Raw genomic sequence first — 27,321 nt, 5'->3', positions numbered from 1 at the left:
GGTGTTGAAGCAACAAAATGTAACTTAAATACATTGTCATTCCACCAAATAGTATTATTGATTGAATGGATATCATTATGCTTTAATTAATTTCTATGGTGAAACCAAGGAAATAGTAACTAGGGTAAATCGAGGGAATAGAAACTTTCTTTGATAGGCCTAACATTAACAAACAACCATAATGTACTGGTTTGATATGACTTTTATTCTCATTCAAATTGGGGCTATTCTACCATACTTGAGAGCATACTTTTTGCAGACATTGTAGGTAATACTTCAGAAAACTATATTTAACATGTCATTATCTCCCTGTTACTTGAAGATGTTTATACTTGGTTTGAAACCTCGATATACAGTATATCTGCATGCATTCATTCATTGGTTTTACAAAGCTTCTGCCTGTGATCCTTGTGTGGTTTTGAGTGGCTTATCTATTTAAGATTTAAATAGAAATTGCAAATCTCTAGGCATTGTTACAAATTGATCACATCAAGTTTACAATGGCTTTAACAGGATTTTCAGTCAATGTTTTCAACTTGACAAAATCAAGTGTTTATTTAATTGTCAGACATTTTTTTTTAAATATAATACTATAGTATTTAGTAGGCCTACCTGACTGGGGAGAGAAAGGCTTGCTATGTGGGCTTCTGTGAACTATATTTATAGGCAGTTGATTACTCCTGCCTAGTTTCAATATTCTGCTTTTTTTTTTGTCTGTGATCGACTGGTTGTACTGAAGGACAATGCAAAGTGAAGAGTCGGTTGCAGGTTCATCGACTGATGGCCACAATGAATTGGATTTTAAATGTTTATTATTGAGAATATATTTATAGAAAATAGGCCAGCTGTCGACGCTGGTCATAAACGGAGACTGTAACTCCAAGAGGGGTGTGAATCGTATTAGCTTGTTTGTATGTGGCAATAACCGGGTAAATAAGCTAGCTAACGTTAGCAATGGTTCTAATGATGGAATCGCAATGCGAGTATTTTATGTATTTCCCTGCTGTTCCCATCACGGACCTTTCCGACCCGTCAAAATACCGAACTCTCCCCCGTCGCAGTCACCTCTATCTCGGCGAGACCGTGCAGTTCTTGTTGGTCCTGCGGTCCAGAGATGAAAGGTCAGGTTCGGGCGGGACAAAGGGAAACGGGGATAGTGACAGCGGTACCCGGGCTTGGAAGGAGCTGGTAGGTTCCCTCTCCGCTGTAGCAAGTGTCTGCCCCGGCGAGAGCCGACATCGCTCCCAACTTCACCCCCACGAGTTCCAGAGAAGCTACAGCGACGACGGTGCAGACGAGGACCCCGACGAGGTTGACTTTGCTGTGGGTACAGCCCATATAGGCAGAAGGGAGTCCAGGAACCGAGGCTTCAGAGAATGCAAGCCGCTTCTCATTCACAATAACACGGGGAGTGATGGGCGGCAGTATCGGCGGGCACCGATGCAGGTAATATGAAATAATTAATAACAGTCTGGTGATAAGTTGAAGGGAAAGAAGGGTCCTTAAGTGGACTATAAACATGTCCAGTTTATTGTATTTTATAATAGGCTACGTGTACAGCTCTTGTGTGAAATAGGAAGTGCTGACATTTCCTGAGCTGATAAGAGTGCAGCAGAATCACACATGTAAACCACGACCACAGTGAACCAGACCTTTTTCAACTTCCTGCATGCACTGACCCAACAAGCCAAAACACTGTCTCACTCTATGATAACTTGTTATTGTGATCTGCTGTACATGTCGGCGCTATCTAGTAGTTACTGATGACATACAAGACGCCTCAAGCATGCGAGCCTCAGCACTGTTTCGATTTGTCCGAACTTGACATTGAGAGAGAGCAGGGCATGTGGAGTATTTGCTCACCATTGCCTGTTATGAAGCCGCGCAGTGCCAGTGCAGACAGACAAAAACAAGCCAGTCATATTTTCAGAGAAGTCATACCACCTCTCATAACACAGCAGCTCATAGCCAAACAAATGTACCTTGAGGTGTTGGCAACGCTGCAAGATAACACCCACTATGATATTCAATGTGGGAAAAACAATGGGAATGGATTGTTGTATTTCTGACACTCAACCACACTTTCATTTCCCATGACTTCTGTGAAAGATCCCGTTTGTCCATCATACACTGCTGATGTGGGAGAGTGGATAACAGTAGTGACTCACATCCGTATCAACAATCTATAGTCCAAATAAATCCTCCTCCTTTCTTTTTGTGAGAACCCGTTGTTTACATAATCTCTCTCTGTGTGGCGCGCACACACACACACACACACACACACACACACACACACACACACACACACACACACACACTATAATATAGTTTTTCTGTCTCGTCTTCTCTCGCCTAGTCACCCAGGAACAATAGAAAATGCTATAATATTTCTGTGTGTGTGTGCTTGTGCCTTCCTCTCTCTCCTAGTCACCCATGGACAAGCCAGTGGTACTGAACGATGAGGTCATCTTCCCTCTGACCGTCTCATTGGACAAACTCCACGTCAACACGCTCAAGGTCAAGGTGCGAGTGTGTGTATGTGTATGTGTGATCAGATCGTAGTGACTATTCATGTTCATAACCTCGCCATGACCTGTGCGTTCCTGTCTATGTCAGATCGTAGTGACAGTGTGGAAGCAGGAGAAGGAGAAGGCAGAGATCAGGGAACATGGTTACCTCACCATCCTACAGCTGAGGAGTCCCACACACACATTCAGACAGGACCTCAACACCTTCAAGGCCCAGGGTACACACAAACACACACATGCCTTTGAAATTAAAAAAAATCTCAATACATCATATTCGCATTCAATTAAATGGTGTACAGAATAGTTTTTGAATGCATTTTTTTATGACAAATATATCTCTCTCCCCCACCTTCCCCCTTTCGGTCCAGTCAGCACCACCCTGAGTGTTCTTCCTCCTCCGACTGTGAAATGTCAACAGATTACCGTCTCCGGGAAGCACCTGACCGTTCTCAAAGGTAGGGAGCTGGGGAGGTTCAACTTTGTTACACTGAACGAGAAACACTCTGGACCCTAGTTACACTGAATGAGAAACACTCTGGACCCTAGTTACACTGAACGAGAAACACTCTGGACCCTAGTTACACTGAACGAGAAACACTCTGGAGCCTAGTTAAAGCCTAGAAATGGCAGGGGGCTGTTTGTGGATTTAGAATGGTCTCGCACTATTTCTTCTTAACCCTAGACTCATTGGCTGTTTTCTATTCTCAGATTTGCTAAGTCTCACTCTCACCCTGCTCTGAAGCAGAGCTAAGAGCTCCTCACTTCTGAATAAAGGAAAGATTGAAACAAGGTGTGTGTGTGTGTGTGTGTGTGTGTGTGTGTGTGTGTGTGTGTGTGTGTGTGTGTGTGTGTGTGTGTGTGTGTGTGTGTGTGTGTGTGTGTGTGTGTGTGTGTGTGTGTGTGTGTGTGTGTGTGTGTGTGTGTGTGTGTGTGTGTGTGTGTGTGTAAAATCCTGTTCATTCACTGGAATTAATCAGAGCCATGTATATAGAGAGTTGGGCCAACTTTACGAATTTTGAATATTGTTCTAATTCCAGAAGTTCAGTTGCAAAGCATTATTTAAATATTCCCCATGTCATGTTAATGGGGCGCTAACATGCCTGCCATAGAATGTTGCTGTGTCATGTAAATGAATCATAATGCAGAAACCTCAATCTATCTAAATACACGGCTCTGGAATGAATCAACCAGGAAGCACAATCATTTGCTGGTGTCCAGTCTGACCTGGTGGCAGTACAGTAGCTGCTTGGGTAATGCCCTAGTTGAGGAGTGCCAAATGAAGATTCATGATTGGTCCTGTGTGGCTCAATTGGTAGAGCATGGCACCTGCAATGCTAGGGTTGTGGATTTCAATTCCCGCTTAGGCCACCCATATGAAAAGGTTATGCACTCACTGTTGTAAGTCGCTTTGGAAAAAAGCATCTGATAAATGGCATATTTATGTTATGTTCTTTCCTGTTTGAAAACAAAGTGCTTAAGCTAGTGGTTATGCTAATACAGCCTTTTTTTGTTAACAGCAACGGAGAGCAAAGTATGACAAATCAAGTACTTTATCCTCGCTGCCACAGTGTTATTACTGTGTTATGCAATAGCTCAGAAGTGTAATGGCTCATGTGGTGTGTGGTGCGTGTGCGTTTACACTATAGAGTAAGAGGACCCTCTGAAATGACCCTGTATTGTCTTAAAGGGATAGTGTGACAACTACAGTGCCTTCAGAAAGTATTCATGCCCCTTGACTTATTCCACATTTTGTCGTGTTACAGCTTGAATTAAAAATGGATTAAATGGATATATTTTCACACCCATCTACACACAATAACCCATAATGACAGTGAGAAAAAAAAATGTTAATACATTCTTGCAGATGTATTGAAAATAAATTACAGAAATATTTAATTTCCATAAGTATTCACACCCCTGAGTCAATACTTTTAAAAACACCTTTGGCAGCGATAACAGGTGTGAGTCTTTTGGGGTAAGTCTCTAAGAGCTTTCCACACCTCAATTGTGCAACATTTGCCCATTATTCTTTTCATAATTCTTCAAGCTATGTCAAATTGGTTGTTGATCATTGCTTGACAACCATTTTCATTGCCATATATTTTCAAGTAGATTTAAGTCAAAACTGTAACTCGGCCACTCAGGAACATTCACTGTCTTCTTGGTAAGAAACTCCAGTGTAGATTTGTCCTTGTGTTTTAGGTTATTGTCCTGCTGAAAGGTGAATTCATCTCCCAGTGTCTGGTGGAAAGCAGACTGACCCAGGGTTTCCTTTAGGATTTTGCCTTTCTGTTTTTTTTTTATTCTGAAAAACTCCCCAGTAGATAAACGATTACAAGCATAACCATAACATGATGCAACTACCACCATGCTTGAAAATATGGAGTGGTACTCAGTAATCTGTTTTACTGGATTTGCCCCAAACATCACACTTTGTATTCAGGACAAAAAGTGAATTGCTTTGCCACTTTATTTGCAGTATTACTTTAGTGCCTTGTTGCAAACAGGATTCATGTTTTGGAATATTTGTATTCTCTACAGGCTTCCTTCTTTTCATTCAATTAGGTTAGAATTGTGGAGTAACTACAATGTTGTTGATCTATCCTCAGTTTTTTCCTATCACAGCCATTAAACTCGGTAACTGTTTTAAAGTCGCCATTCGCCTCGTGCTGAAATCCCTGAGCGGTTTCCTTCTCCTCTGGCAACTAAGTTAGGAAGGATGCCTGTATCTTTGTAGTGACTAGGTATATTGATATACCATCCAATGTGTAATTAATAATTTCACTATGCTCAAAGGGATATTCAATGTCTGCTTTTGATTTTTTTTTTACCCGTCTACCAATAGGTGACCTTCTTTGCGAGGTATTGGAAAACCTCCCTGGTCTGTTTTGAAATTCACTGCTCAACCAAGTGAACTTACAGATAATTGTATGTGTGGGTACAGAGATGAGGTAGTCATTCAACATTCATGTTAAACCCTATTATTGCACACAGAGTGAGTCCATGCAATTTATTATGTGACTTGTTAAGCACATTTTTACTCCTGAACTTATTTAGGCTTGCAATAACTAAGGGGTTGAATACTTATTGACTTAAGACATTTCAGCTTTTCATGTTTAATTAATTTGTACAAATTTTGAGAAACATCATTCCACTTTGACATCATGGGGTATTGTATGTAGGCCAGTGACAAAAAAATCTAAATGTTAATACATTTTAAATTCAGGCTGTAACACAACAAAATGTGGAAAAGTCAAGGGGGTGTGAATACTTTCTGAAGGCAGTGTAAGCCCTTTTTTCTACTTACCCAGAGACAGATGAACTCATGGATACCATTTGTATGTTTCTACATGCATACACAAACCCCACTTACAACATCCACATCCCATTAAAGGAATAGTGCGACATTTTGGCAACCGAGTGCAGTTTCTCTGTGTGTAGTTTGAAGGAAGTTGAAGGTCGTATGCTAGCAGTTCCTATAGTGCAATGACTGGAAGTCTAACTGTAGTTAGCAATGGCCCCAGAAACTACATTCAACTTCCTTCAAACTGCACACAGAGAAACTGCACTCGGTTGCCAAAATGTCGCACTATTCCTTTAATGGGATGTGGATGTTGTAAGTGGGGTTTGTGTATGTTTATAAATATTGTCCTATGGAAGTGACTCCATTGTTTTAGGAGACAATACTACATCACTTAAACTTCTCCTTCTCTCTGTTTTCCTGTTCCTGTCTCTTTTAATATCTCCCACCTCTCTCTCGCTCCCCGCTCCACCTCCCACTCTCTCCCCCCTCTCCCCAGTATTAAACTCCAGTTCCCAGGAGGAGGTGTGTGTTAGGAACGTGAGGGTTCTTCCTAACTTCAACGCGTCCTATCTCCCCATGATGCCCGACGGCTCTGTACTCCTAGTGGACAATGTCTGGTAATTACAGTCCCAATCTTAACCATTAGGATTTATTGCAAAACTGGCCTTAGATCAGTGTCTGGTAAACAAGTGTTTGAAAGATGTAATGTCTCTCTAAATATTGTCTGTTTTTTTTAACTGCTGTAAACATTTTTAAAAAAGACCTTGATCAGAATGTTAAGTGCCACTTTTTGTAACCATTTTGTAACCACATTCTATACTACCTGTCTGCAGCCACCAATCAGCGGAGGTTACCATGACATCATTCCACAGAATGAACAGTAGCTCCTCCCACCTCCCCATCATGCTCTCTGCCCTGGAGGAGCAGAACTTCCTGTTTCAGCTGCAGCTCAGAGACCAGCCAGAGGAAGAGTCCAGCGAGGTGAGAGTGGGGGAGATTCTCAGTTGGGCAAAAGTCTATCCTCTCCTCGACTCCTTCCCTGAAACCGATAAGTGGGTAATAGTCGTGGAGAGTGTCAGTTCGTTAGTAGGAGAACGGAGGATTGTGCTCACCTCCATGATTACCTACTTCGGCAGAGGATGCACAGGTGTATCCTCATGGAGGCTAGTGCAGAAGTGTTTAAACATTGGCCACTCCCCCTTTGAATCAGCTGTTGTTTTCTGGAAGGAGAAAAGCAAGCACACATTTAAAAACTATATGCTACTTATCCTTTTATCTAGAAAATGTTGATGCGCAAGTGCAGATGTCTCATTTCATACAAGCGCATTTGTTTCTACGTTTCCTCTCCTCGGCTCCTCTCCTCGGTTACCTTCAACCTTTTTCAAAAGCAGGCAAGGAGAGATTCTCTCACGGAGAGAAAGGAGAACGTAATACCAAATTAAATAGTCCCAGTTAGTAACGTGAAGGGAGTATCTGTGTCAGTGAGATACATTCCAGACTATAATATCATACTTAAGCCGAGTGTACACTACACGATTTTGGCCCGGATTTAGTTTTTGAGATTAGAGAAAAAATTCCCATGTCATTGCCTACATCACTGACGCTCGTTTAATGTGAACGGGTCAGAGACACAATCTGAGGACTACCGATCTCGTCTTTGAGCAGTCCCAGACGTCCCAAATTTTTTCAAACATGTTTGATTTTATCTGCATGAAATCTGCAGTGCTCGTGTAGTGTGAGATGTGAAACAAAACGTTTTGAAAACTGTGACAAGCAATAGCCAATGAGAGCTCGCCAGAGAAGAAAACAGTGAGATGATGAGTGTTTCGCTTCACCCAGGATGTGTAGACTAGAGCAGGAGCGATGACTACTACTAGTATGCGTTTGTACTTGCCTTTAATCAAAGCCAAAGTGTCAAATCGTTACAGCTCTGAAGTTCACAACCAATGTTATTCAATTTAATATGTTGGCTTAATACAGTTGAAGTTGGAAGTTTACATACACTTAGGTTGGAGTCATTAAAACTTGTTTTTCAACCACTCCACAAATTTCTTGTTAACAAACTATATTTTTGGCAAGTTGGTTAGGACATCTACTTTGTGCATGACACAAGTACATTTTCCAACAATTGTTTACAGATTATTTCACTTATAATTCACGGTATCACAATTCCAGTGGGTCAGAAGTTTACATACACTAAATTGACTGTGCCTTTAAACAGCTTGGAAAAATCCAGAAAATAATGTCATGGCTTAAGAAGATTCTGATAGGCTAATTGACATCATTTGAGTCAATTGGCGGTGTACCTGTGGATGTATTTCAAGGCCTACCTTCAAACTCAGTGCCTCTTTGCTTGACATCATGGGAAAATCAAAAGAAATCAGCCAAGACCTCAGAAAAAATTTGTAGACCTCCACAAGTCTAGTACATCCTTGGGAGCAATTTTCAAATGCCTGAAGGTAGCACATTCATCAGTACAAACAATAGTACACAAGTATAAACACCATGGGACCACGCAGCCGTCATACCACTCAGGAAGGAAACGCGTTCTGTCTCCTAGAGATTAACGTACTTTGGTGCGAATGGTGCAAATCAATCCCAGAACAACAGCAAAGGACCTTGTGAAGATGCTGGAGGAAACAGGTACAAAAGTATCTATATCCACAGTAAAACGAGTCCTATATCAACATAACCCGAAAGGCCGCTCAGCAAGGAAGAAGCCACTGCTCTAAAACCGCCATAAAAAGCCAGACTACGGTTTGCAACTGCACATGGGGACAAAGATCGTACTTTTTGGAGAAATGTCCTCTGGTCTGATGAAACAACAATAGAACTGTATGCCCATATAAGACCATTGTTATGTTTGGAGGAAAAAGGGGGAGTCTTGCAAGTCGAAGAACACCATCCCAACCGTGAAGCACGAGGATGGCAGCATCATGTTGTGGGGTGCTTTGCTGCAGGAGGGACTGGTGCACTTCACAAAATAGAATGCATCACGAGGAAAGAAAATGATGACGCTATATTGAAGCAACATCTCAAGACATCAGTCAGGAAGTTAAAGCTTGGTTGCAAATGGGTCTTCCAAATGGACAATGACCCCAAGCATACTTCCAAAGTTATGGCTTAAGGACAACAAAGTCAAGGTATTGGAGTGGCCATCACAAAGCCCTGACCTCAATCCTATAGAAAAATTTGTGGGCAGAACTGAAAAGGTGTGTGCGAGCAAGGAGGCCTACAAACCTGACTCAGTTACACCAGCTCTGTCAGGAGGAATGGGCCAAAATTCACCCAACTTATTGTGGGAAGCTTGTGGAAGGCTACCCGAAATGTTTGACCCTAGTTAAACAATAAAGGCAATGCTACCAAATACTAATTGAATGCATGTAAACTCTGACCCACTGGGAATGTGGTGAAAGAAATTAAAGCTGAAATCATTCTCTCTACTATTATTCTGACATTTCACATTCTTAAAAGAAAGAGGTGATCCTAACTGACCTAAGACAGAGAACTTTTACAAGAATTAAATGTCAGGAATTGTGAAAAACTGAGTTTAAATGTATTTGGCTAAGGTGTATGTAAACTTTCGACTTCAACTGTTTTTCCACTCTGTGCAGTGCATTCGGAAAGTATTCAGATCCCTTGACTTTTTCCACATTTTGTTACGTTACAGCCTTATTCTAAAATGGTTTAAATAAATAAAAAATCCTAATCAATTTACACACAATACCCTATAATGACAAAACAAAAACAGGTTTTAGAAAATGTTTGCAAATGTATAAAAAAATCCAAAACAGAAATACCTTATTTACATAAGTATTCAGACTCTTTGCTATGAGACTCGAAATTGAGCTCAGGTGCATCATGTTTCCATTGATCGTCCTTGAGATATTTCTACAACTTGACTGGAGTCCACTTTTGGTAAATTCAAATAATTGGACATGATTTGGAAAGGTCTATATAAGGTCCCACAGTTGACAGTGCATGTCAGAGCAAAAACCAAGCCGAGGTCGAAGGAATTGTCCGTAGAGGTCCGATACAAGATTATGTTGAGGCACAGATCTGGGGAAGGGTACCAAAATATTTCTGCAGCATTGAAGGTCCCATCATTGGCATCCATCATTCTTAAATGGAAGAAGTTTGGAACCACCAAGACTCTTCCTAGAGCTGGCTGCCTGGCCAAACTGAGCAATCGGAGGAGAAGGGCCTTGGTCAGGGAGGTGACCAAGAACCCGATGGTCACTCTGACAGAGCTTCAGAGTTCCTCTGTGGAGATGGGAGAACCTTCCAGAAGAACAACAGTCTTTGCAGCACTCCACCAGTCAGGCCTTTATGGTAGAGTAGCCAGATGGAAGCCACTCCTCAGTAAAAGGCACATGACAGCTCACTTGGAGTTTGCCAAAAGGCAGTTAAAGGACTCTCAGACCATGAGAAACAAGATTCTCTGGTCTGATGAAACCAAGATTGAACTTTTTGGCTTGAATGCCAAGCGTCACGTCCGGAGGAAACCTGGCACCATCCCTACGGCGAAGCATGGTGGCAGCGGCATGCTGTGGGGATGTTTTTCAGCGGGAGGGACTGGGAGACTAGTCAGGATCGAGAGAGAGGTGAATGGATCAAAGTTCAGAGAGATCTTTGATGAAAACCTGCTCCAGATGGCTCAGGACCTCAGACTGGGGGTGAACGTTCATCTTCCAACAGGACAACGACCTTAAGCATACAGCCAAGACAACGCAGGAGTGGTTTCGGGACAAGTCTCTGAATGTTGTGGTGGTTATTTCTTTATCGTCAAATAAGGAGACACAAACTTTTCATACAAGTCAGAGTTAAACTAAATCTTTATTCACTTATTAATAAGAAAAGCATGTCACACCACACACACACAGGTGACTCAATAACGATGGCTGGTCGACACAACACTCTTGAATGTTGTGTTGAGAGCTCCGACACAAAAAATACCAAAATCTTTTATATGGCAAAGATACACCCCCTTAGTCTGGGTGACAAACAACAGATGTGTGGAATGGGTCACAAGGTTAGGATTTGTATGAAATAAATGAATAATTCATAGCAGACAGTATCTGCTGTGAAGACTGTTCTCATTGTAAGGAAACCAGGGTTTGGCCCCCAAAACGAGGTTCCTCTCAACCCGAGCCATCTCTCCCTGGTACCTTCCAGTCAGACCAGAGTAATTTCCCTCACATGAATGGAATTTGGCTTGTTAGGTTTATCACCTAAGGCAACGTAAATCTACTCTTAGCATTAAGCCGCAGAGGTCACCTCTCTGTTCACACAGACACAATAGAGTTCTGAGAACCCCCTATTCTGTTGCATAAAATTACCATTTGATGCAGTAACAGTATTATAACAATCTTGTAATTTCACCACCACAATGTCCTTGAGTGGCCCAGACAGAGCCTGGACTTGAACCCAATAGAACATCTCTGGAGAGACCTAAAAATAGCTGTGCAGCGACGCTCCCCTTCCAACCTGACCGAGCTTGAGAGGCTCTGCAGAGAGGAATGGGAGAAACTCCCCAAATACAGGTGTACCAAGCTTGTAGCGTCATACCCAAGAAGACTTGAGGCTGTAATCGCTGCCAAAGATGCTTCAACAAAGTACTGAGTAAAGGGTTTGAATACTTATGTAAATGTGATATTTCAGTTGTTATTTTTTATGAATAGTTTTTGCTTTGTCATTATGGGGTATTGTGTGTAGATTGATGAGGGAGAAAAACAATTGAGGCTGTAAAATAAAAAAATGTGGAAAAAGTCATGGGGTCTGAATACTTTCAGATTGCATTGTATGGCAAGGCGTTAATGTCTGACTGAAAATATTTGAAGCTGCTTTGAGCCACAACTCGTCGTAGCTACGTTAAATCTAATCACGTCGTTGTTTTGGCGAGACAGCGTGGTATCGACAATCCTTACGACCAAGTGAAGAATCTTGTAGTGTGTGACCCCCATCTGTGCCACATTGTTTAGTGTGCGCACCACTATGTTGGCAAGACCATCGCTCAGCAAATTATTATAATTTTTTTTCTTTGTGTAGTGTACAACCGGCTTTAGTGTGAGATCATTTCAACTGTTTTAAATTAAACATATGCATGAAAGATCTGCCAATAATGTCCTTATGTCTACAGCATGAGATCATTTGAGGAATGTGTTTTTCTTTCTGCTTTAGGGTCTGGAGGTTCCATTGGTGGCTGTGCTGCAATGGTCTACCTCTAAGCTTCCATTTACCAGGTAGGTCTACTTTTTAATTTTTTTTATTTTACCCCCTTTTTCTCCACAATTTTTCTCCACAATCCGCCCAACCACGCTTCTTAAAACCCGCCCGCATAACCTGGAAGCCAGCCGCACCAATGTGTCAGACAAAACACCGTTCAACTGACGAGCGGGGTCAGCTTGCAAGTGCCCGGCCCACCATAAGGAGTCGCTAGAGAGCGCGATGAGCCAAGTAAAGCCCCCCCGCCAAACCCTCCCCTAACGACGCTGGGCCAATTGTGCGCCGCCCTACGGGACTCCCGATCACGGCCGGTTGTGATACTGCCCGGGATCAAACCCGGGTCTGTAGTGATGCCTCTAGCACTGCGATGCAGTGCATTAGACTGCTGCGCCACTCGGGAGGCCCAGGGGCCGGATTTACAAAACCTTCTTAAGAAGCAATTTCCTCTTAACTGCCATTTTCTTCCTTAACTATAGACTCGAGAAGAAAGTTAAAAGAGGTTAAGCAAAGCTGCTATTCCTCAAAAAGGTTATTGGAAATTTTCTTGTGCTATTTCTTATGTTTCTCCTTTAGCAAAAAGTTCAGAAGAAATTAGATTCTTGAAAATGAAGTTCTTGGAAATGTTCAAGATAGCTAAACCCTTGTCTTAAACTCTGGGCAGTGAGAGAAAAAGCTCATGAAAGCAATTGACCATGTTCAATTCACACAAACTTAATCTGAAAGTTTCAGTATTGATTATTTTAAACCCAAGAACATGTTTTAGAACTAATCTCAGTAAGAAATATGCTAACATGATTGCCATTGCTTGCTCGTGGGCTAGCTAAATTGGTTGCCTAGCAACAAACATCATAAGACTATATTTGAGAAGTTTATTAGAAAATCATTAAATCTTAAGATATTGTTGAGGAATTGCACTTATTTTTTTTCTCAAGAAACGTCTTAAGTTTTTGCGTAAGAAGTGTTTTGTGAATCTGGGCCCAGGTCTATATCTACTGATAGATAGAACTACCACATAATCACTAGAACTACCCCACACACTCACTATACCTGTTCCATTATACAGTGCATTTGGAAAGTATTCAGACCCCTTGACTTTCTCCACATTTTGTTACGTTACAGCATTTTTCTAAAATTGATTAAATTGTAATTTTTTTACCTCGTCAATCTACACACAATACCCCATAATGACAAAGCGAAAGCAGTTTTTTGTTGTTGAATTTTTGCTAATTTATTAAAAATAAAAAAAAACTGAAATGTCACATTTACATAACTATTCATACCTTTTACTCAGTACTTTGTTGAAGCACCTTTGGCAGTGATTACAGCCTCAAGTCTTCTTGGGTATGACTCTACAAGCTTGGCACACCTGTATTTGGGGAGTTTCTCCCATTCTTCTCTGCAGATCTTCTCAAGCTCTGTCAGGTTGGATGGGGAGCGTCGCTGCACAGCTATTTCAGGTATCTCCAGAAATGCTCGATCAGGTTCAAGTCCGAGCTCTGGCTGGGCCACTCAAGGACATTCAGAGACTTGTCCCGAAGCCACTCCTGCATTGTCTTGGCTGTGTGCTTAGGGTTGTTGTCCTGTTGGAAGGTGAACCTTGGCCCCAGTCTGAAGTCCTGAGCACTCTGGAGCAGGTTTTCATCAAGGATCTCTCTGTACTTTGCTCCATTCATTTTTCCTTCGATCCTGACTACTCTCCTTCCGCTGAAAAACATCCCCACAGTATGATGCTGCCACCACCATGTTTCACCGTAGGGATGATGCCAGGTTTCCTCCAGACGTGACGCTCGACTGTCAGGCCAAAGAGTTAAATCTTGGTTTCATCAGACCAGAGAATCTTGTTTCTCATGGTCTGAGAGTCCTTAGGTGCCTTTTGGCAAACTCCAAGCGGACTGTCATGTGCCTTTTACTGATTGGTGGTGCTACAGAGATGGTTGTTCTTCTGGAAGGTTCTCCCGTCTCCACAGAGGAACTCTGGAGCTCTGTCAGAGTGACCATTGGGTTCTTAATTACCTCCCTGACCAAAGCCCTTCTCTCCCAATTGCTCCGTTTGGCCGGGCAGCCAGCTCTAGGAAGAATCTTGTTGGTTCCAAAGTTCTTCCATTTAAGTATGATGGAGGCCACTGTGCTCTTGGGGACCTTCAATGCTGCAGAAATGTTTTGGTACCCTTCCCCAGATCTGTGCCTTGACACAATCCTGTCTCGGAGCTCTACTTACAATTCCTTCGACCTCGTGGCTTGGTTTTTGCTCTGACGTGCACTGTCAACTGTGGGACCTTATATAGACAGGTGTGTGCCTTTCCAAATCAATTGAATTTCCCACAGGTGGACTCCAATCATCTCAAGGATGATCAATGGAAACAGGATGCACCTGAGCTCAATTTCGAGTCTCATAGCAAAGGTTCTGAATACTTATGTAAATAAGGTGTTTTTTCAATATTTTTTAAATACATTTTGCAAAAAAATTCTAAAAACCTGTTTTCGCTTTGTCATTATAGGGTATTGTGTATAGATTGATGAGGGGGAAAAAGTATTTGAATCCATTTTAGAATAAGGCTGTAACGTAACTAAATGTGGGAAGGGGTCCCATTACTTTCTTAACCTGTTGGGTCTAGGGGGCAGCATTTGCACGTCTGGATAAAAAAAATGTACCCGATTTAATCTGGTTACTAATCCTACCCAGTAACTAGAATATGCATATACTTATTATATATGGATAGAAAACACTCTAAAGTTTCCAAAACTGTTTGAATGGTGTCTGTGAGTATAACAGAACTCATTTGGCAGGCAAAACCCTGAGACATTTTCTGACAGGAAGTGGATACCTGATGTGTTGTATTGAGTTTAAACCTATCCCATTGAAAAACACAGGGGTTTAGGAATATTTTGGCACTTCCTATTGCTTCCACTAGATGTCACCAGCCTTTACAAAGTGTTTTGAGTCTTCTGGAGGGAGATCTGACCGAACAAGAGCCATGGAACGGTGATGTCCCATTAGACACCTGGCGCGCTACTTCATGTTGGGTACCCTCGTTCCAATACGTTATAAAAGGCTATGCATTCGTCCACCTTGAATATTATTCATGTTCTGGTTAAAAAAGGCCCTAATGATTTATGCTATACAACGTTTGACATGTTTGAACGAACGGAAATATATTTTTTCCCCTCGTTCATGACGAGAAGTCCGGCTGGCTTACATCATGTGCTAACGAGACGGAGATTTTTGGACATAAATGATGAGCTTTTTTGAACAAAACTACATTCGTTATGGACCTGTGATACCTGGAAGTGACATCTGATGAAGAGAATCAAAGGTAATGGATTATTTACATAGTATTTTCGATTTTAGATCTCCCCAACATGACGTCTAGTCTGTATCGCAACGCGTATTTTTCTGGGCACAGTGCTCAGATTATTGCAAAGTGTGATTTCCCAGTAAGGTTATTTTTAAATCTGGCAAGTTGATTGCGTTCAAAAGATGTAAATCTATAATTCTTTAAATGACAATATAATATTTTACCAATGTTTTCTAATTTTAATTATTTAATTTGTGACGCTGACTTGACTGCCGGTTATTGGAGGGAAACGATTTCCTCAACATCAATGCCATAGTAAAACGCTGTTTTTGTATATAAATATGAACTTGATAGAACTAAAAATGCATGCATTGTCTAACATAATGTCCTAGGAGTGTCATCTGATGGAGATTGTAAAAGGTTAGTGTATCATTTTAGCTGGTTTTATGGTTTTGGTGACCCTGTCTTTGACTTGACAAAACATTACACACAACTCTTGTAAATGTACTGTCCTAACATACTCTAAATTTATGCTTTCGCCGTAAAACCTTTTTGAAATCGTAAAACGTGGTTAGATTAAGGAGATGTTTATCTTTCAAATGGTGTAACATAGTTGTATTTTTGAAAAATTTGAATTTTGACATTTATTTGGATTCAAATTTGCCGCTCTTGAAATGCACCTGCTGTTGATGGAGTGCACCACGGGTGGCACGCTAGCGTCCCACCTAGCCCCAAGAGGTTAAGCAAAGCTGCTATTCCTCAAAAAGGTTATTGGAAATTTTCTTGTGCTATTTCTTATGTTTCTCCTTTAGCAAAAAGTTCAGAAGAAATTAGATTCTTGAAAATGAAGTTCTTGGAAATGTTCAAGATAGCTAAACCCTTGTCTTAAACTCTGGGCAGTGAGAGAAAAAGCTCATGAAAGCAATTGACCATGTTCAATTCACACAAACTTAATCTGAAAGTTTCAGTATTGATTATTTTAAACCCAAGAACATGTTTTAGAACTAATCTCAGTAAGAAATATGCTAACATGATTGCCATTGCTTGCTCGTGGGCTAGCTAAATTGGTTGCCTAGCAACAAACATCATAAGACTATATTTGAGAAGTTTATTAGAAAATCATTAAATCTTAAGATATTGTTGAGGAATTGCACTTATTTTTTTTCTCAAGAAACGTCTTAAGTTTTTGCGTAAGAAGTGTTTTGTGAATCTGGGCCCAGGTCTATATCTACTGATAGATAGAACTACCACATAATCACTAGAACTACCCCACACACTCACTATACCTGTTCCATTATACAGTGCATTTGGAAAGTATTCAGACCCCTTGACTTTCTCCACATTTTGTTACGTTACAGCATTTTTCTAAAATTGATTAAATTGTAATTTTTTTACCTCGTCAATCTACACACAATACCCCATAATGACAAAGCGAAAGCAGTTTTTTGTTGTTGAATTTTTGCTAATTTATTAAAAATAAAAAAAAACTGAAATGTCACATTTACATAACTATTCATACCTTTTACTCAGTACTTTGTTGAAGCACCTTTGGCAGTGATTACAGCCTCAAGTCTTCTTGGGTATGACTCTACAAGCTTGGCACACCTGTATTTGGGGAGTTTCTCCCATTCTTCTCTGCAGATCTTCTCAAGCTCTGTCAGGTTGGATGGGGAGCGTCGCTGCACAGCTATTTCAGGTATCTCCAGAAATGCTCGATCAGGTTCAAGTCCGAGCTCTGGCTGGGCCACTCAAGGACATTCAGAGACTTGTCCCGAAGCCACTCCTGCATTGTCTTGGCTGTGTGCTTAGGGTTGTTGTCCTGTTGGAAGGTGAACCTTGGCCCCAGTCTGAAGTCCTGAGCACTCTGGAGCAGGTTTTCATCAAGGATCTCTCTGTACTTTGCTCCATTCATTTTTCCTTCGATCCTGACTACTCTCCTTCCGCTGAAAAACATCCCCACAGTATGATGCTGCCACCACCATGTTTCACCGTAGGGATGATGCCAGGTTTCCTCCAGACGTGACGCTCGACTGTCAGGCCAAAGAGTTAAATCTTGGTTTCATCAGACCAGAGAATCTTGTTTCTCATGGTCTGAGAGTCCTTAGGTGCCTTTTGGCAAACTCCAAGCGGACTGTCATGTGCCTTTTACTGATTGGTGGTGCTACAGAGATGGTTGTTCTTCTGGAAGGTTCTCCCGTCTCCACAGAGGAACTCTGGAGCTCTGTCAGAGTGACCATTGGGTTCTTAATTACCTCCCTGACCAAAGCCCTTCTCTCCCAATTGCTCCGTTTGGCCGGGCAGCCAGCTCTAGGAAGAATCTTGTTGGTTCCAAAGTTCTTCCATTTAAGTATGATGGAGGCCACTGTGCTCTTGGGGACCTTCAATGCTGCAGAAATGTTTTGGTACCCTTCCCCAGATCTGTGCCTTGACACAATCCTGTCTCGGAGCTCTACTTACAATTCCTTCGACCTCGTGGCTTGGTTTTTGCTCTGACGTGCACTGTCAACTGTGGGACCTTATATAGACAGGTGTGTGCCTTTCCAAATCAATTGAATTTCCCACAGGTGGACTCCAATCATCTCAAGGATGATCAATGGAAACAGGATGCACCTGAGCTCAATTTCGAGTCTCATAGCAAAGGTTCTGAATACTTATGTAAATAAGGTGTTTTTTCAATATTTTTTAAATACATTTTGCAAAAAAATTCTAAAAACCTGTTTTCGCTTTGTCATTATAGGGTATTGTGTATAGATTGATGAGGGGGAAAAAGTATTTGAATCCATTTTAGAATAAGGCTGTAACGTAACTAAATGTGGGAAGGGGTCCCATTACTTTCTTAACCTGTTGGGTCTAGGGGGCAGCATTTGCACGTCTGGATAAAAAAAATGTACCCGATTTAATCTGGTTACTAATCCTACCCAGTAACTAGAATATGCATATACTTATTATATATGGATAGAAAACACTCTAAAGTTTCCAAAACTGTTTGAATGGTGTCTGTGAGTATAACAGAACTCATTTGGCAGGCAAAACCCTGAGACATTTTCTGACAGGAAGTGGATACCTGATGTGTTGTATTGACTTTAAACCTATCCCATTGAAAAACACAGGGGTTTAGGAATATTTTGGCACTTCCTATTGCTTCCACTAGATGTCACCAGCCTTTACAAAGTGTTTTGAGTCTTCTGGAGGGAGATCTGACCGAACAAGAGCCATGGAACGGTGATGTCCCATTAGACACCTGGCGCGCTACTTCATGTTGGGTACCCTCGTTCCAATACGTTATAAAAGGCTATGCATTCGTCCACCTTGAATATTATTCATGTTCTGGTTAAAAAAGGCCCTAATGATTTATGCTATACAACGTTTGACATGTTTGAACGAACGGAAATATATTTTTTCCCCTCGTTCATGACGAGAAGTCCGGCTGGCTTACATCATGTGCTAACGAGACGGAGATTTTTGGACATAAATGATGAGCTTTTTTGAACAAAACTACATTCGTTATGGACCTGTGATACCTGGAAGTGACATCTGATGAAGAGAATCAAAGGTAATGGATTATTTACATAGTATTTTCGATTTTAGATCTCCCCAACATGACGTCTAGTCTGTATCGCAACGCGTATTTTTCTGGGCACAGTGCTCAGATTATTGCAAAGTGTGATTTCCCAGTAAGGTTATTTTTAAATCTGGCAAGTTGATTGCGTTCAAAAGATGTAAATCTATAATTCTTTAAATGACAATATAATATTTTACCAATGTTTTCTAATTTTAATTATTTAATTTGTGACGCTGACTTGACTGCCGGTTATTGGAGGGAAACGATTTCCTCAACATCAATGCCATAGTAAAACGCTGTTTTTGTATATAAATATGAACTTGATAGAACTAAAAATGCATGCATTGTCTAACATAATGTCCTAGGAGTGTCATCTGATGGAGATTGTAAAAGGTTAGTGTATCATTTTAGCTGGTTTTATGGTTTTGGTGACCCTGTCTTTGACTTGACAAAACATTACACACAACTCTTGTAAATGTACTGTCCTAACATACTCTAAATTTATGCTTTCGCCGTAAAACCTTTTTGAAATCGTAAAACGTGGTTAGATTAAGGAGATGTTTATCTTTCAAATGGTGTAACATAGTTGTATTTTTGAAAAATTTGAATTTTGACATTTATTTGGATTCAAATTTGCCGCTCTTGAAATGCACCTGCTGTTGATGGAGTGCACCACAGGTGGCACGCTAGCGTCCCACCTAGCCCCAAGAGGTTAATGCACTGTAACTACCCTATTATAACTACAAGCCTTCCCTTCACAAGATACATGTACACCCAGTATTTGTTGGAACTACCCCATAATAACTACTCTCCATTAACTCTATTATCTGTCCAAATATACCTACCCCATTATTACCTGATTTGACCTTCTTCACTTCCCATCTCCAGGTACATTTCGACCCACTACCAGCTACCCAGCGTGAGACTGGACCGCCCCCGTTTGGTGATGACAGCTTCCTGTCAGAGTGCCGTGAGGCCGCAGGAGCACTTCCGGGTCAAATACACCCTCCTCAACAACCTGCAGGACTTCCTGGCTGTACGCCTGGTCTGGACACCCGAAGGTGAGAGGAGAGGGAGCGAGAGGAGAAGCGATAATCATTATGGAGGGGGGAAAAGAGTGATAGAGAGAGAGTGGAAGATGGATGGAAAGAGACAGAGGGAAGATGGAGGAGAGCGAAAAAATTATGGAGAGATAAAAGGAGAGGTTGTTACAGAACCGGGAGGGAAAAAAAGAAAGAGAGAGAGGGAGAGGAATGTAGTGGTGGTAGATGAGGGGTGAATCCTGTCTAACATCTAGTCATGATTTGTAACAAAGCCCCTAACTAACTGACTACATACCAGAGGAACAGAATGACTTTAGGTTATATTATATTGCTTTCCCCTTGGTTAAACTAAATACCATCCTCTCTCCCTTCCTCCCCCCAGGTCGTGGTCGGCAGGAGGACCCGTCAGCGAGTTCTGTGGTGTGTCACTCCCCCCTCAACAACTTGGTTAAACTAAACACCATCCTCTCTCCCTTCCTCCCCCCAGGTCGTGGTCGGCAGGAGGACCCGTCAGCGAGTTCTGTGGTGTGTCACTCCCCCCTCAACAACTTGGTTAAACTAAATACCATCCTCTCTCCCTTCCTCCCCCCAGGTCGTGGTCGGCAGGAGGACCCGTCAGCGAGTTCTGTGGTGTGTCACTCCCCCCTCAACAACTTGGTTAAACTAAACAGCATCCTCTCTCCCTTCCTCCCCCCAGGTCGTGGTCGGCAGGAGGACCCGTCAGCGAGTTCTGTGGTGTGTCACTCCCCCCTCAACAACTTGGGACAGTGTCGGAAAGGGTCCACCCTCTCCTTCACAGTTGCCTTCCAGATACTCAAGGCAGGACTTTTTGAGGTACCAGTGCGCACACACACACACACACACACACACACACACACACACACACACACACACACACACACACACACACACACACACACACACACACACACCCCCCCCCCTCAGACAGACATTCAGTCAGTCTGTCTGTCGTTTCTCAGACCAAACATTACTCACTCACCCCCCTCTTCCTCTCCAGTTAAGCCAGCACATGAAGCTGAAGCTCCAGTTCACAGCGTCCTGTTCCAACCCTCCTGCTGAGGCCAGACCCATGTCTCTGTCCCTGTCCCGTAACAACTCTCCCTCCAGCCCTGTTGTTAGAGACCTGCTGGACAGACAGAGTCTGGGACGGTCACAGAGCTTCTCTCACCAACAACCCTCACGGTCGCATCTTATGAGGTAGGAGACACAGACGCGAATATACAGTCTTGCTGCCTTAAAATGTAATCTAAAAAGGAATACATAACAAAAAAATCCCTACCGATCTACACAACCTACTCCACATTTTCAAAAAATAATTAACAGTTATAGAACATTTTCCAAATGAATAAAACATTAAAAACCAAAGGTGTTTTGATTGCGTATGTATATAGTTCTCATTCACTTTGAGAATGTACAGTAGGTTGTGTAGATCCGGAGGAAAAACATCAAATTTACATTCCCTTTTTAGATTTAACTTGAAGGCAGAACACACACGTAGACACACACAGATTAGCATTCAGTCAAACACACACACACCCGACCACACTGTAATCCCCATTTTCTGGCAGTGCCTCCCTGACCACTCTGACTCTTTGAACTCTCTCCTAATCATCCCCATCTTGTGTGTGTGCCTGTGTGTGTGTCCGTCTGTTGCGTCTGTCTGTATCTGTCTGTGTGTGTGTTCCAGGACGGGCAGTGTTATGGAGCGCCGGGCCATCACTCCTCCAGTGGGATCTCCAGTGGGTCGACCCCTCTACCTTCCCCCCGAACGCCCCGTCCTCTCACTGGATAAGATCGCCAAGAGAGAGTGTAAGGTATTGGTACTGGAACTTGGAAGAGACTGGGAGAGCGAGCGAGGGAGGGAGGGTTGGAGGAACGAGGTAGAGAGGAAATAAGATGTAATGGGAGATTTAGAGGAAGAGGGGGGGAGGGAGGGAGAACATTTCTCATTGAGCTTTTCATCCAACCTGAAACAAAACGCAAGAACTGTTTCACATAAAAATACAGACCACAGTCACCACACTGAATGACTTACTCTACATGATCCACATCATTTCAAGACACCGGAGAAGTTACTTTCAACACAATTCTTTTTTTTTACTATTATTTCAACATTCTGTTTTATTCCTTGTTTTATGTCTTGGTGTGTAATTAAATATGTAAATAACTGTTTTACACAAAAAAACATCGGGTGGCGAGCTAGATCTGCAGTAATATTTGTGCTGCCATTTAACGTGAAAATAACAGGGTTTGGTTAATTAACAAACTTTTAATACATTGTCTAACTAATACTGTTAAGTGTTCTCTAACACTGTTCTGCATGTGACATGTTTGATGTAAAACTTTGGATGTTAAAGCTAGAGTCCTTGAGTCAAACAATAACAAGCATTCACCCCGCCTCTGTTTTTGTAAAACGCTTTGGCATAGGCCTGGAGTGATGTAACCACTGTCATAGACAGAGCTATGGATGCAAGGACTGACCTTCCATGATATCAACATTAGAATTTAGCCATGTTTTGAAGGACTGACCTTCCATGATATCAACATTAGAATTTAGCCATGTTTTGAAGGACTGACCTTCCATGATATCAACATTAGAATTTAGCCATGTTTTGAAGGACTGACCATCCATGATATCAACATTATAATTTAGCCATGTTTTGAAGGACTGACCATCCATGATATCAACATTATAATTTAGCCATGTTTTGAAGGACTGACCTTCCATGATATCAACATTATAATTTAGCCATGTTTTGAGGCTGTACGGTGTTTGTTCACATTGTTTTACTCCAATAGTTGTACACAAACTTATATTTTGGGTTCTGACGGGGTACAACAGTTGCTCATGAGGCATTTATAATATTCTTCAAGAATCAATGGGTATATATAATTCATAAGTAAAAAAAAAATATGTATGTAGCAACTAAGGATTCTAGCTTTAACAAAAGCGCCAGGATGACCCAGAGAAAGGGCCGAGTTCGGTTTCATTGTGGAAAAAAGATAGTTTCACTGTTGTTACAATGTATTGTAGTTTAGTGACTAAGGGCCACAGTCTCTACACTGGATTTAAAACATTTAATATTTTGTCTTTACACTGGCTATCAGAGATTTTGTGTGTTTGTCTGAGTTTTATTATTTTATTTTGTCAGCATTTGCTGCTGCTTAAAAATCTAACATTTTCTCATCTCCTTAGTACACTACATATTAGTACACACTCCATGAAAGGGAACAATCCTGCATCCTTTCCAATCATTTGTCTTTCCTTTCCGTCCCTATACAATCTACAGACTAATGGATTTAACAATGGTGGAACCTCTCTCCAATCCAATACTTTCACATCCAAGCCGGGAAATTGTGCAAGTGCACATTTTGGGAGAAGGGTGGAGAATTGGGACATAGCCTGCCACTGTGGTTCACAGCTGTTAAAGCGTTGACTGGTTGAGCCTGTTGATCGTTGAGGTCATTCACACTTGACATTATTATTAGGGATTTAGTCCTCTTGGGTAATCCAGAATAGTGCATTATTTAAAGTCAGTCCCTGTAGAGGTTTTCAACTGTTTCCATTTGTGTTAGGAATAATGAACGATCGTGGTTTGTGTGTGTTGTATGCTTCTGAATGAGCCTAAAACACTGGATGTATATTTGTATTTTCATTTTATTTTCTGGTTCATAAACCAATGGGAATGGCCAAGAGGTATCTATCCCCGATGTAAAAGACAATGTGATATTCGGTGGGGACATTTCAAACAATCTGACCAAATGTGACTGTCTACTGAGTGGTATGCCTCATTTTCCCTGGACATAAACCTTCTTGTGTATCCTTTGTTCATTTCTATATCTTGTCAAGGACACAAGAGACTTGAGTAGAGGATGTAGTTTGCTATTATCGTGTTTGTTTTTTGTTTTATTTCTGATGAAAAAACTCATTGCATTGTTGGAAAAGGACCTGTAAGTAAGCATTTCACTGTTAGTCTCCACCTTTTTGATTTCGAAGCATGTGACATATTTTTTGTTGTTGATTCCAGGCTTTGTTTAAGGCTAGTGGTAGATCATTGATAAAGAATAGAGAACCGTAAAGGACCAAGACAGCTGCCTTGCAGATTACCACATTTCCATTAAAGAAGACCCTCTGTGTTATATTGGATAGATACAGTCCATTCGGAAACTATTCAGACACTTTTACTTTTTCCACGTTTTGTTAGGTTCCAGCCTTATTCTAAAATGGATTACATTGTTTTTTTCCCCTCATCAATCTACACCCAATACCCCATAATGACGATGCAAAAACAGGTTTTAGAGAAACCTATTCAGACCCTTTACTCAGTACTTTGTTGAAGCGCCTTTAGCAACGATTACAGCCTCGAGTCTCTGCAGATCCTCTGAAACGCTGTCAGATTGGATGGGGAGTGTCGCTGCAGAGCTATTTTCAGGTCTCTCCAGACATGTTCGATGGAGTTCAAGCACGGACTCTTGCTGGACCACTCAAGAACATTCAGAGACTTTTCCTGATGTTGTCTTGGCTGTGTGCTTAGGGTTGTTGTCCTGTTGGAAGGTGAACCTTCGCCCCAGTCTGAAGTCCTGAGCCATCTGGAGCAGATTTCCATCAAGGATCTCTCTGTACTTTGCTCCGTTCATCTTTCCCTCGATCCTGACTAGTTTCCCAGTACCTGCCGCTGAAAAACATCCCCACATCATGATGCTGCCACCACCATGCTTCACCGTAGGGATGGTACCAGGTTTCCTCCAGATGTGGAGGTTGGCATTCAGGTCAAAGAGTTCAATATTGGTTTCATCAGACCAGGGAATCTTGTTTCTCATGGTGAGAGTCATTTAGGTGCATTTTGGCAAACTCCAAGCAGGCGGCCATGTGCCTTTTACTGAGGAGTGGCTTCCATCTGGCCACTCTACCATAAAGGCCTGATTGGTGGATTGCTACAGAGATGGTTGTCCTTCTGGAAGGTTCTCCCATCTCCACAGAGGAACTCTAGAGCTCTGTCAGAGTGACCATCGGGTTCTTAATCACCTCCCTGACCAAGGCCCTTCTCCCCCATTGCTCAGTTTGGCCGGGCGGCCAGCTCTAGGAAGAGTCTTGGTGGTTCCAAACTTCATCCATTTAAGAATGAGTGAGGCCACCATGTTCTTGGGAACCTTCAATGCTGCAGAAATGTTTTATACCCTTCCCCAGATCTGTGCCTCAACACAATCCTGTCCTGGAGCTCTACGGACAATTCCTTTGACCTCATGTCTTGGTTTTTGCTCTGACATGTACTGTCAACTGTGGGACCTTTTATATAGACAGGTGTGTGCCTTTCCAAATCATGTCCAATCAATAGAATTTACCACAGGTGGACTCCAAGTTGTAGAAATATCTCAAAGATGATCAATGGAAACAAAATGCACCTGAGCTCAATTTCGAGTCTCATAGCAAAGGGTCTGAATACTTATGTAAATAAGGTATTTGTTGTTGTTTTTAATACATTTGCAAAAGTATCTAAAAACCTGTTTTTACTTTGTCATTATGGGGTATTATGTGTAGATTGATGAGGATTGTTTTTTTTTTTAATAAGGCTGTAAGGTAACAAAATGTGGAAAAAGTCAAGGGGTCTGAATACTTTCCAAATGCACTGTAGCTGTCAACCCATAGTAGAGGATGTAGGCTTTGCTGTTATCTTGTTTATCATGATTTATTTTGTTTGGTTTTATTTACCTTGAAAAACAGCCCCATTCCAACTGCATTTCCATTGTTCCCTTTATCAGACAAAACGTTTGGTCATAACATTTCCATTCCTTTCCTTTGTGATTTGAAATTAATTTATTATTTCCACTCAGACCAAAGTAACTCATAATTGCATTGTTTATGTATATTTTGGACTTATTTTTAACAGTAATTTGTTTTTAAGCACTTTATTTACAATTAAAATGTATTGTTCATGGTTCCTCGGACACACAAACACAAGGAATGCCTTGAATGCAAACGTCTGTTGGCAAAAAGTGTTTTGAATTTGCAACAAACATGTTGGGGGAAAAAAAGTGTTTTTGGTCACTCCTAGTTTGTTGCACTGACTGAATGAATAAAGACAATTGGAAAGATTGGGCAGTGTGTGTGTGTGTGTGTGTGTGTGTGTGTGTGTGTGTGTGTGTGTGTGTGTGTGTGTGTGTGTGTGTGTACATAAAACAAGACCATGTTATGCTTGCAGCCAGTAGGGATTTTAGCATGTAAATCTTGGTGGAGCAAACAAAAACAAAAAAATGTGGGATGTATGCCAGCAAAGCCACTACACAACACAACACTAAGCAACACATTAATTGCACTATAACGGTGACAAATGGTGCCCACGAACTGTTAGGGCCTACATAAAGCTGTCCCAACAGCAGAGTCCCAACACCTTACCACTGTTACACCTGGCTATCAGCGGAGCCTTGTCTGGCAGCGAAACAGTTAATTCAGGCTCATTTACTGCCTTTAAAAAAAAAAAAAACGGAGCTGATATGGCTGACTTGCTTAAACAAATGTGGTTTCTACTGACAATTGAGATGTACAAACTAAACCATAAGGGGACGACAAGTGGATAAGCGGTAATCCGTAATTTCGATTAAGACATGAATGAGCGAGCTAGAACGGACGTAGTCAATATAACTATTTGTTCAGCACTTTTGAAATGTACAGTGACAGAATTCAGAACATGGGCCGTTCTTACACTATTCTCCCTGTACACCAAGTCAGAACCGTGGGATAAATAAAGGTGGCATATAAGCAGACAATGAAAGCTCTTACAATATTCGATGATTCCATTTCTATAAAACAGGTTATAGCCTACATGAGGGGAAAATAGATCAAATTATTAGGGTGAATCACATGGGCTACTAATAGCTTACTACACAACATACACTTAGTATTACTTTCTTAGTTACAGTATACATATTTCCCTGGCATATTACATAATTTATGCAGCAGCATACAAGACATTTTTGGACTCACCTTGTGCTGTGCTCACTTGAACAGGAAGGTGGCACGGCGGTCCTTCGTAGGCAAATTTTGTCATTAAACTTTGTCATCAAAGGGTCGAATCATGATGACGTCAGTGCTCTTCAAGTCGTAGCTCTAGAAAATGGCCCGAGTTCCCAATTTACAATTCCGAGTTGGATGACCGTTCAAAAATTATTTTCCCAGTCGGAGCTCGTATTTTCCCAGTTGTCTTGAACTCACTGAAGTAAGATTTCCCAGTTCTGAGTTAACAGTTGTTTTGAGCAAGGCACAAATCATGCTTCATTGACAGCATGGCCAATGTTGAATGTTTATCATTTTAAGCTTGGAAAAGAGACCCTTAATCCCAGACTT

At 41.5% G+C, this 27,321-nt stretch overlaps 1 protein-coding gene across 1 annotated transcript; it reads left to right on the top strand.

The window, feature by feature from the left end:
* The first annotated feature begins 712 nt into the window (after positions 1–712).
* LOC106577918 (trafficking protein particle complex subunit 14) lies at positions 713–26,073 on the top strand. Its single transcript, XM_045701529.2, has 11 exons — positions 713–1,446; positions 2,428–2,523; positions 2,617–2,746; positions 2,897–2,983; positions 6,329–6,449; positions 6,666–6,813; positions 12,013–12,074; positions 19,804–19,976; positions 20,656–20,792; positions 20,977–21,176; positions 21,667–26,073. Exons 1-11 carry the CDS (start codon positions 955–957, stop codon positions 21,872–21,874), a joined length of 1,854 nt encoding a protein of 617 aa, XP_045557485.1. The 5' UTR covers positions 713–954; the 3' UTR covers positions 21,875–26,073.
* The last annotated feature ends 1,248 nt before the right edge of the window (positions 26,074–27,321 follow it).

This window comes from Salmo salar, chromosome 18 (assembly GCF_965601325.2).
Source record: "Salmo salar chromosome 18, fSalSal1, whole genome shotgun sequence".
In the NCBI taxonomy this organism is placed as follows: domain Eukaryota; kingdom Metazoa; phylum Chordata; class Actinopteri; order Salmoniformes; family Salmonidae; genus Salmo; species Salmo salar.
The sequence above is the reverse complement of the archived record's forward strand: the minus strand, read 5'-3'. Positions and strand labels throughout refer to the sequence as shown.

Bases quoted from the DNA above. Each gene is read 5' to 3' on its own strand.
- LOC106577918 (XM_045701529.2), top strand. From the start codon at position 955: ATGGTTCTAATGATGGAATCGCAATGCGAGTATTTTATGTATTTCCCT. The intron at 12,075-19,803 runs GTAGGTCTACTT...TCCCATCTCCAG, and splicing joins TCTAAGCTTCCATTTACCAG to GTACATTTCGACCCACTACC. The intron at 21,177-21,666 runs GTAGGAGACACA...TGTGTGTTCCAG, and splicing joins TCACGGTCGCATCTTATGAG to GACGGGCAGTGTTATGGAGC.